Source organism: Xiphophorus couchianus, chromosome 9, assembly GCF_001444195.1.
Source record: "Xiphophorus couchianus chromosome 9, X_couchianus-1.0, whole genome shotgun sequence".
NCBI lineage: Eukaryota > Metazoa > Chordata > Actinopteri > Cyprinodontiformes > Poeciliidae > Xiphophorus > Xiphophorus couchianus.
In genome coordinates this window covers 3,546,309-3,557,609 of record NC_040236.1, presented here as the reverse complement: position 1 = coordinate 3,557,609, position 11,301 = coordinate 3,546,309, and the positions used below count along the sequence as shown (strand labels likewise).

Sequence of the window (11,301 nt, the reverse complement as noted above, 5' to 3'; positions counted from 1 at the left end):
AAAAACTAAAAAAAAAAAAAAAAGAAGAAGTTTGGAGTCATTTGGTCATGTTTGGCTTTTTTCTCGGGGAAGGAACATAACTTTTATTTTACCGTAGCAGATTTTGCCTGTGCTAGATTTACTGATACTTGTGTTCAAAATAATAGCAGTGAAAGAAAAAAAGATCGTTAACCAGATACACTACATGGAAAAGTGATAGTAGTAGAGTAATAGAAAACTAACAGACATGTATACTGTTGTTTCTGTATCTGAATCTAAAATAACACCATTATCAAGTTGAATTATCATCTGTTAAAAAAATATTTTAACGTTGCCGACTTATCGCACTATCTTCAGATGATTAACTCATTAGAATAATACATTATTCATTACTGGTTGTTACATATATGCATATATGGTTCTGGGCTTAAGAGCAATTATATATTATAGATACATACCTCTTTAAGCTTTCCTTACACACAGTAGAGAAAAGCTAATAATATTCACCTGGTATAATTGTAAAAAGCCTGAAAACAGAGCACAACATGTAGTAACATGTAGTAAATGTTTTTACTTGGAAGTGGTTATCATGATGGGTCACTAAATTAGCAAATCAATGGGTTTTCACATTTGCCCCTGGAACAGTAAAGAGTAAAACGTTTGTTTCCGGCCTTTTCCAAACTACTGTTCTGGGAAATATAATGAAAAAGATAGTTTATGAACTCACTTACAAACTACAAATCTAATTTGGTTCAGATTTAATTTGGCAGACAGGGATTTCTTTGTGGCATTTCATAATTGTAAATCTGGGTGAACAAAATAAATTGTGGAGTTCCTCAAAGGTCCATTCTTAGGCCACTTTATTTAACATCTACATGATAACCCCTATTTTAGATTAAAGGGTTCCACAGCAATTCCAAAACGTTATATCTATATGTCACCGCATAGCTCCACATTCACTCAGATTGTCCGTAATATAAATGAGTCAATGCGTCAGACTTTCCACCAACTTAATGCGATTCGGTTGCAAAAGATTGTTTTTGACCCCCAAAATGCAACAATTTCAATAGTCATGTTATATACAATTAATTTTCAACTGATTGTTGTAATAGCTTTTTTGTTATTTTTCTTATTTTGTGTCTCATTTTCTTGCATTGTGTAGTGCAAGTTTTGCATCTGATTTGGACTTTTTAAAAAGTCTATAAGGAGACTTTTTGTTTGAAATAAATAGTATATCTAGCATGCAGTCATCAGACATATTTTTGCAAAGTTTAAAAATATTTTAGTTTAAAAAAAATCTATTTTATATCACTTTGTTGACATTAGTCTTTTTATGTCTTTTATAATTCACTTATTTTATCTGTGTTATCTGAATAAACTTTCTTCCTTTGTTCAAAGATCTTTTGAATCTTTCGTTCGATATAATTTAAAATGTAAATTAACAGCTGCATATTGGCTGAGTGTTTCGTAAAAGGCCCGTATTCTGACCACAGTTAGACCAAAACAGCAGTTTCACTACTGTAACCTGTAGGTATTGCGTATTGCATACAACTAAAGCACTTTCAAATACTTTCATACGCATTTTACCGCTTCATTTTGCATTAATGTGCAAACTAACTGAACGGAGATTATGATATTGCTTTCATATTAGTTAATCGTGTTCCGGTAACAGAACGTAGATTGTCAATCTAACTCTTTTCATCAACTCCTTTTGTGTGTGCGCGAACCATTTCCTTGACGTCACCATTTCCGCGCTGTCTCCTTTAAGGTTGCTACGGGTTACAGGCTCACATGTCAGAACGGGCAGAATTGACGTCAGTGACGGCTGCTGATTGGTTCTCAGCCGTATCCGGTGGGGCAGCGGTCCAAGGCTCGGAAAAAAAAAAATCGAAGCGAGCAGGAAGATCTGGTAACGGTGCGCTTTGTGAAAATATCATACTGCCGAGTTTTTTATCGAAAGGCCCGGTGGGATTTTACAGTTTTTGTGAGTATTTGTGTCGTTTCATCGCAGTCTGTTTAGGTGAAATTTTGTTTCCTGCGTTTCTCGTTTGTTTATGATAGAACTCAAGATGGCGTCATTGGAGGAGAGCTTTGCCTTTGCACAGAGCCAGCAAGCCAGTCGTTGACGCACAACGTAGGCCAAATATAGTTAGGCAGTAGTAAACAACCTTTATTGAGCATTTTTGTGCAGTTAGGGGAATATTTTTCAACCAGTTCCTAGTTAATTTGTTTGCGGTGGGTATCTTGAGTTCACCCGTCGGCCTTCTTGACCTACACGGCGATACTCCTACAGACAAGACATTTGATTTATATTCTAAAAAGCAGTTTTACTGAATCCACTTGCATTTATCGACCTGCCTTCATCACATTTCGTCGTTTTCTCATAAGCCACGTTATTATGCATGACGAAAATGCCTTCATTTTTAACTGACGTTTGTTATTTGATGGGCAGGAGGTGAAATTCTACAACTAAACCGAAGACTAAATGTGATTTTTGGTAGACCCAGACCGCCATGATGGGAACTTAGATCAATCCATTACACAAGGCGTAAATTCTCTACTCACAGCTACTACATGTGGGTCCAAAAACAGAGGCATCTTCGTCTTACAGGTTCCGCGCTTGGTTGGATTAAAATAATCCTGCCAAGTTTTCAGTACAAACGGACTTTGTTGCTCAGAATCTATGCCTGGATTATTATTATTTGTGTTTTATAAGTTTGATTAATGGTCAGTAATTTCCCTTGCAGATTAGAAGTGTCATGGGTGCCGTTCATGCTCAGTGCACATGCAGGCGGAGATTGGATTCTAGTGACACGGGTCCTCTTTATTCCTCTAAAACGCACACATTGATTGGTGGCAGCAGTTGAGAGACAGTGCTGCTGCTGCTGCTGAAACGCGGACAGGTTGAGCTCAGTTAAAAACTCAAAGCCTCCGGAGCAGCTAAGGTCAGGATGTTTTTGCATTTTCGTAGAATTTCCGTGCTGCGTATGAATTCTGTTGTGGTTCTGCCTGTTTAACAGCAGCTCTGTAACTGTAGGCCTTGTGCGTGACAAGGCATCAGATAGTTGAATGAGATAGTTGAATTATTTTCTTTCAGTCACATAAGTGTGATCATATCATATGACCAGGCTCCATGGCGAGCTAAACAAAACCCAGTCTTCCCGCTCCGTCTCACTCTGGTTCTATTTTTCTCATGTTCCCATCAGTTCTGTCAGTCCGCGCCTCATCCTTTCTCAGGATCTTAACGTTAGCGTTTCAACAACACAGCGCCAGGTTAACCCTCTCAAAACCTCCGTCGTGCAGTTCTAATCTGACGTTGGGCTTTTTGTGTCCTCTCCAGCGTTAAGGTCAGAGGTCATAGAGCAGGGTCGCGGCTGTCGTCATGGCATCTGGAAGTACGAGCAGCGAGGAGGAGCGGAGCCTCAGGGAGTGTGAGCAGTACGTGCAGAAACACAACATCCAGCAGCTGCTGAAGGACTGCATCGTCCAGCTGTGCACCTCCAGGCCCGACCGGCCCATGGCGTTCCTCAGGGAATACTTCGAGAGGCTGGAAAAGGTTTGTGTTCGGTGTGGTTTGGAATGGTAAACAAAGCATCACACGGCCTTCATTAAGTGTGCAAAATAATGGATTCTTCTCACTTACTCTTCAGCTGTTAAAATCATGTCATCTGTTAAACACCTTTTATTTGTTTTCTATTTCTACTGTGCTGTTGTTCAGGTTTTGTCTTTTGTTTTGTCTTTATTGTGTTTGAGAAAAGCAGATTTTATTTTTTTTCCAATATGATCTAAAGTAGAGAATATTTATTCAATTCAAAGCAAAATGGCTTCCAGTCAGGTCAGTTCAGTACCGTGTCTTACATGGTGGTAGTTGTTGTTTTGCTTTCTGAAAATATTCAACTCTTTCAAACAGATTTTTTGTTGTTGTTGTTGTGCTACCTAGAACCATAAAGATAAAAAAAATCCTCATTTTTGTCCCAGTAGACTTCCCTGCAGACTTGTTTTAACTGGGAGTTTTGTTCTATTTTCATCCTCTAAGTAAGGCGTCTTTCAACTTCTGGTTCTAATGTTCAACTCTGGAGTTTAAAAAAGAGCCAGAATAATTACTGATAAGCAAATCCTTTTTAGTACTTCATTTATTACGACTCATAAACTACAAACGCAGCACACTGATCGGGCCTTCAGTTAGTTGTGGCCTGGTTCTCTGATTCTTAACAGTAAACCGTAGTGTGCACTGTAACTTTAAGAAAAACTGTTTCAAAAGAATTGCAGAACTTTAAAGTTTGTGTTCCTCAACACACATAAATTGCCTTTTTTTGACAAAACAACAATCTGCCAAAGTAATATATATATATATATATATATATATATATATATATATATATATATATATATATATAGCTGTATATATATTACTGTAAAAGAATACATTTTTTAACTATTAATTCCAGAGTTGGGTAAGAACTAGCTACATTTACTCAATTACATTTACGTGATTAACTTTAAAAAAAAAAACCTGCACCCCTGGTGGTGCAGGGGTTAAGCACCACCCACACAAGGAGGCTTTAGTCCTCAATGCGGCCGTTGCAGGTTCAAATCCCAGCTTGGTAACGTGTGTGTGTATATATATATATATATATATATATATGTGTGTGTGTGTGTGTGTTTTAGGAGTATTTTTACTATGTTATATGTTTTACTTGAATAACTTCATAGTAAAATTGAGTAATTTTACTATGACGTATACTCTTAAGTATAATTTCTGTCCTCCATGCCCCAAAACTGTGACTAACTGGGTCATAAAAAACTGCTACAATGTTCTAACAAAACTTGGCCTAAAACACAGGCAGCTTTACCTCTCATTTGGCTCGTCACACACAGCTGCAAAATGTTTTCAGTAAACGAACGTCTGGATCTGTGAGGGTTTTTGCTTGAGAAGATGTTTCTGATGAGGTTTATTTTTGTGAAATGTTGTTGTTGTTTGGAGGAGGTGCTCAGAGACATCAGGCACTGACGAGAATCATTTGCTTGCCAGCCTGATTGGGATCAGTGAGCTACCGTGTTCTATCTTTTTGTTGTCATTGAATGCACCACATCACACTGACTATAACACTCTTTGGTGTCGAAGGGATGACCAAGTGAGGAGGACAAAAGAGGTGGCTATTTTCCTCATCATTGAGGTGCTTAAAAATGAAGTCAGAGGAAGAACCAAGATAGAAGAAGTTATGAAAATAATAATAACACATAATTGACTCTAACGGCACAGAGAAACAAGAAAAACTGAGCTGGAGTTACTGTCAGACAGTACAACCAGGGGCGCCGCCAGGAATCTTGGGCCCAAAAATAAAAAATTAGATTGGGCCCCCCTGCGCAGCTGCTGTTACAATTTTTTGAGTGTATTTGACCCACAAAAAGCATCACAACTTTAAAGGCTTGCAACTGCCTTGCTTTCTTTGGTCCAATACTGACACTAGGACAATATTTACTGCTCATGAATGTTACATACAACAGTTCACATGCAGTATGCAAGTAGGCTGCTTACAATTTGCTTACATGTTTCTGAATTAAAAATAGTTTGAGTCGAACCGCTAGACACTGAAAGATTGGCGTCTCTATATACCACAGATTTCTAATCGCAGCATGTTTTCCTCTCTCACTCGGCCCTGCAGGAGGAGGCCAAGCAGATTCAGAACCAGCAGAAGGCCAGCAGCTCCCGCTCAGACTCGCGCGATGAAGAAGTGTCTCCGCCCATGAACCCAGTGGTGAAGGGTCGCCGGCGGAGAGGAGCCTTCAGTGCCGAGGTTTACACAGAGGAGGACGCAGCCTCGTACGTCAGGAAGGTAGGCACGGTCTGACGTCAGCGATCAGGAACGTGATGCATGCAGTGCTGCTGTGGATCTGCTTCAAACATCTGTTTTCCTGCTGGTACTGAAGGTGATTCCAAAGGACTACAAAACCATGGCTGCTTTGGCTAAAGCCATTGAAAAGAATGTGCTCTTCTCACACCTGGATGACAATGAAAGGAGGTACTTGCCTTAAGCTACTTTTTTAAAGGGGCATTATCATGTAATATTGAAATTTTTAAGTTTTACATGATATTATAATGTTATTTTCTCATAAAAAAACATACCTGGAGTTTTGCCTTGATCTTTTCATGGATGTTTGAGAAATCCTTTAATTCCCAGGCAACCATTCAGCTGTGTAAAACACATGGGTGGATACAGCCCAGCCTTTGAGAAGCAGCTCCTCCTCTGAGCTGGAGTTTCCAAACTTCCACCTCCCAGAGCTGCCTCCCCCATGACTCCGCCACTCGACTCCCTCAAACTAGCCAGCAGTAATTAGCAAACCCCTGATGGCCTGCACATCTGCTCAGCTTATATGAGCTACTTCTTAGAGCAACGCTGCTAAAAACATTGTTAAAGGGTCAATAGAGCAGCCATGTTGTGATGACGTCCTGAAGGTGGAGTTTCAGAAAAAGCAGGACTTTTTAAAGAAATGTAATTTTAAGGCATTAAATTGCAGAATCAAATTTTTAAAGTCATTTTTGATGTATACAGCATTTTATAACAACTGAAGCTAATAGTTATTTGATGGTGCCATAAAGTAGCACTATGTTCCTAGAAAACACATAATACTGCCCCTTTAATAAGCTGTTCTTATAAACATGAGTATTCGTCCAGCTCCTCCTCTCATAAACCTGTTCTTTCCCAGTGACATATTTGATGCCATGTTTCCAGTCACCTACATTGCTGGGGAAACAGTCATTCAGCAAGGTAAGGAAACATATGTCCAGTGTACTCGACAATTATTCAAAGCATAAATTCACTTTGAAACGAAACATTTTATTTTTGTGCCTTCAGGTGATGAAGGGGACAACTTCTACGTCATCGACCAAGGAGAGATGGATGTGAGTGTCTCCTTGTCTCGTTGTCGTGACAGGAACATTTCCGTCTCTTTCGGATGATAAAACTTGTCTGACCGACTGCTCAGGTGTACGTGAACAACGAGTGGGTGACCAGCATCGGAGAGGGAGGCAGCTTCGGAGAGCTGGCACTCATCTACGGCACCCCGAGAGCGGCTACAGTCAGAGCCAAGACCAACGTGAAGCTGTGGGGCATCGACAGAGACAGCTACAGGAGAATACTCATGGTATTCATGATTCCCTGGTCTGTGTTGTTTCATGTGTTTGGAGTGACACTAAGACAACTCGCCCTTCTCTGCAGGGAAGCACTTTGAGAAAGAGGAAGATGTACGAGGAATTCCTCAGGAAAGTGTCCATTTTAGGTGAGTTTCTCTGGTTCCAACAGTTTAAAAATAGACACAGATCATGTCACCTGTGTGAAGATCCGAATAACATAAAGAGGAGCTAAAAATACCTTCTTTTCAGTCAAGATATTTCTTCCCATCTCCATCCTCAGAGTCTCTTGATAAATGGGAGCGTCTGACGGTGGCCGACGCCTTAGAGCCCGTTCAGTTTGAGGATGGCCAGAAGATCGTGGTGCAGGGCGAGCCCGGAGATGAGTTCTTCATCATTTTAGAGGTATGCTTTTGTTTTTCAACAAACATTTTACTCTTTAGACATTAATAAGTTCACTAGTGTACATTTTTGTTGTCATCAAATATGCCCATCAGTGTTAAGTGTGCTGTTTCAGTTTGTTCTGTAGTTTACTGTTTTCTTAATCTTTGTATAAAGCTTTTTGTTTTTGATCTGTTGAACAAACTAGACTAAAACTGATCAGATATTTCTTTCTTTATTTATTTTCAGGGTTCAGCAGCTGTCTTGCAGCGTCGCTCCGAGAATGAAGAATTTGTTGAAGTAGGAAGATTAGGACCGTCTGACTACTTTGGTGAGAATCGAACAAACACTACTCCAGGATTTCTGCTGTTAGCAGCAGACAGTAGGGATGTCCCTAGACATTTTCTCACACTGCTGTGTGTTTGATAACTTACATGGTCGACTTTAATATTGTGATTGTCTGACACTTAATATGCTGACCAATAAAGTCCCAGAAGCTGCACTGTCCAGTTTTATTTCAAAGCAACAAACATTTATAGAAGAGGGCAGCTTTTTTTGACTTTTAGAAACTTCCATCTTTGCCCTGCTGCTGGTGTTATAATGTGGAGCCGTTTGTTGAAGCGCTAGGCTACTGCTAGCAGGGTTCCTCTTTGTTTAGGTAGTACTTGTTGATAATTCAGCAGGCTAGGCTAATGCTGGCATTTTACCTGTTTTGGTAGGACAAAACAGGTAAATTCCAGCTCATAATCCATTTTCTATGCTGTTTCACTTGTTTCATAATGTGAGTGTTTTGAATGACTTGACATTAATTGAATGATGTTTCAGCTGCTGTCTGCAGCTCTAACACTACTGTTTAGATGTAGGACTGGACCCCACTAAGATAAGAGCTGATTACAATGATATACAGGCCAAATGATTTAACACAAATGTTTAAGGTTTGTATTTAGCTTCCTTTCAGTAGCCGTCTCTCTGCCTCTCAGGTGAGATTGCTCTGCTGATGAACCGCCCTCGCGCTGCCACAGTGGTCGCCCGCGGCCCCCTGAAGTGCGTGAAGCTGGACCGGCCCCGTTTCGAGCGCGTCCTGGGCCCCTGCTCAGACATTCTGAAACGCAACATCCAGCAGTACAACAGCTTCGTGTCGCTGTCTGTCTGAGGGAGGAGCGCCGCTCCCCATCTTCTTTTTCTGCCCCCCCTACTCTTCCTCCTCCTTCTCCTCCTCCTCACTTTCTCTTCTTTCAGACCCAGGGTCCACAAATGCAATTTGCTTTTCGCTCTCATTTATTTTACTTTTTGGCTTTTGAGTTCTCTGTTTGTTTTACTCAAATGGTTTTTTGCCGTCTCCACGTGTCACGCTGTGGTGACTTTCAGCCACTCACCAGCGCTTGTACCAGCTGCTGTACGCTACCTTGTAGACACAGTTACACCACGTTACTTATCTTTCATATATATATAAATATCTATATATTTATCTATATATATTTGCTGGTTACACTTTTTCTTTTTAGATTTCAATTTAAAGCAGGAGATCTGAAAGACTTTAGGGTCTCAGACTGATGAGACAATCAGACCATACAAGGCGCTTTTACTGTTTTGCTTTCAGATGAGGCGAAGGCCGATTCTTCCCTCTAGGTACACAGGAGCAAGGCAGAAATATGACCGCACCCAACTGTCTTTCTGATTGTTTTTAATCCTTTCTTTTCGGGAATCAGCTGTGATCTGAGACTCCATTCGGTTTTTTTTATTGTTATTTTGTTACCTTTTCGACGGGGATGACGAAGGCGGTCACGCGTCTGTTTTCGCTTAGTTTGGAAGAGTTTGTACAACTTCAAGGGTTTTTATTGTGCAGCTACCAGGCTAGTGCCAAATGTTGATTATTGTCACAGCGCAGACATGCATAGCTGCAGAAATGTTCCCTGGAGCTCCAACAGGAAATGTCCTCCTAATCGACTGAACAACCACACAAGAACTGCCTTGAATACTCGAAGGAGAAGAAGAAAAAAATACACAAGAATAGAAGGCAAAAGGAGTATTATGTGAGTTTCAGTATTCAGTTTCTTTAGAAAAATACCAAATAACTTGGTCGCTCTTCTGCTATTGTTTATAATCAAAATGTTATTATAGTATAGTTCTATTATTATCATTGAGAAAATGATAAATCTTATGGTTTGGAGTGAAATATGTTTAACTGTCTTTTGTAAACACTTATTTTTCCATAATTTCTATTTTAGGTGTTTGGTGCCACAAAGTACTAAATAAATAAATGATTCTTCTCGTCGACTGACATCAACAGTATGTAACTCGTATTGTGTAAAACGTCATGGGAAAGGCTTTTCAGCAGCAATGGGAGCACGTTTTGAAGGAAAGTGAAGTATTTGGCTGCTGAAGCTGGCGGGCAGAGCGAGTAGACTCACTGCTGTCATCGCCTCTTATCGCCTGCAGGGGGAGCCTGACCTGTTCTCTACGCTTATTTAAAGAAAGAAAGGGAAAAAAAAAGATGCTTGTTGCAGAAGCAGGAAGTTTGTCGGATATTTTGTTTGTTATCCCTTTGGCTTAACTGCTTCACCACTATTTAGATAGTATATGATGTTTTTGTAAGATCTCTACCAAGTGAGATGATGTTGATCTGACTCCTCATTCCCGCTTCACTCTTTTATCGGAGCTGACCTCTGGATCCGCAGTGTCTCTGTTCTTTGCTTCATTTAGAGCAGTCGTATGCGCTTCACGTTGAGATGTCTGTTTGATTTTTAACTTTTTATTTTTGAAGCTTTTTTTTTTTTTGGTACTGATTGCGGAGTGTTCAGCTCGGTGAGAGGAACGTCTGAACTTAAACTGATCGTCTGTCGTCCCAGCCGGCCCCCCGGGTTGCTCCTGGGTTTGTGTCCACTGATGACACGTCGTCTTTATCCTCCGTCAGGGCGGAGGGAGTCACCTTCATGGTTTTCATGTAAATAGCTGCATCGGAGGTTTTAGTTGGAATCGTTTTTAGCCACACTGCAATCGTCCCGGTTTGCCTTAGCTTACCTAACCTGGGCTTACAGTAGTTGTCCGTCACTTCTAGCCTGACCTTCAGAGAGCTTGATTGGTGTGCAGCACAAGGAGCTGCAGCCCGTCAGAGGACCATTCTTTTTCTATTCTAACCTGTATTTAGTTTGACCTCCTGTATGTGCAAAGATGTTTATCCTTTTGGTATAGATTGTTCCAGATGGCAGTTTAAGCAATAAAAAAGTAAAAAGCCATTCACCCTTGTTTCTGGCTTCATTATTTTATTAATTTATTTTTGTGGCTTTACTGGGTGTTCTAGTCCTTCATTGCAGTTTCTCTTTCACACTGGGACTCGCTTCTCCTGGGTTTCCTCCAGATAACCTGCTGAGCTCGGCGGTGGGGGCGTTATGGCAGTCACCCTGCTGTGTTTTTCACTAAAAGCTGACAGGGAATTTAAAAATATGACTCGTAATTATGTGTTATTGGAAGATATTATTAATACTACCTGAACACCAACTATAACGTCTTAAGGCAGACATAAAAAAAGCAGTTAAAACGAGTATAAATCTTTTGACCCCTCACTTTATTCACATCTTTGCCCTGCTGCTGATATTTTAATATGGAGCAGTTTGCTGTAGCTATGCTAATGCCAGCATATTTTCCTGTGTTTAGATGGAACTTGTTGATAATTCATAACCCATTTTCTATGCTGTTCTTGTTAATCATGAGTGCGGTTAAAGTTAGCATGTAGATCAGTAAAGACCGGCAGTGGTTATCTAATGCCAGTGAATAAAACAGACACCTGACCTCAGTTTCACTCTTGGCAA

At 40.3% G+C, this 11,301-nt stretch overlaps 1 protein-coding gene across 1 annotated transcript; it reads left to right on the top strand.

The window, feature by feature from the left end:
* The first annotated feature begins 1,805 nt into the window (after window positions 1-1,805).
* prkar1ab (protein kinase, cAMP-dependent, regulatory, type I, alpha (tissue specific extinguisher 1) b) lies at window positions 1,806-10,732 on the top strand. Its single transcript, XM_028027819.1, has 11 exons — window positions 1,806-1,963; window positions 3,320-3,535; window positions 5,646-5,816; window positions 5,911-6,002; window positions 6,688-6,749; window positions 6,837-6,883; window positions 6,967-7,125; window positions 7,200-7,260; window positions 7,395-7,516; window positions 7,742-7,823; window positions 8,473-10,732. Exons 2-11 carry the CDS (start codon window positions 3,362-3,364, stop codon window positions 8,643-8,645), a joined length of 1,143 nt encoding a protein of 380 aa, XP_027883620.1. The 5' UTR covers window positions 1,806-1,963; window positions 3,320-3,361; the 3' UTR covers window positions 8,646-10,732.
* Window positions 10,733-11,301: the final 569 nt, after the last annotated feature.

Excerpts from the sequence above, each read along its gene's own strand:
- prkar1ab (XM_028027819.1), top strand. The coding sequence starts at position 3,362 with ATGGCATCTGGAAGTACGAGCAGCGAGGAGGAGCGGAGCCTCAGGGAG. Across the intron at positions 7,126-7,199 it reads GCTACAGGAGAATACTCATG|GGAAGCACTTTGAGAAAGAG; the intron begins GTATTCATGATT and ends CCTTCTCTGCAG. Across the intron at positions 7,824-8,472 it reads AGGACCGTCTGACTACTTTG|GTGAGATTGCTCTGCTGATG; the intron begins GTGAGAATCGAA and ends TCTGCCTCTCAG.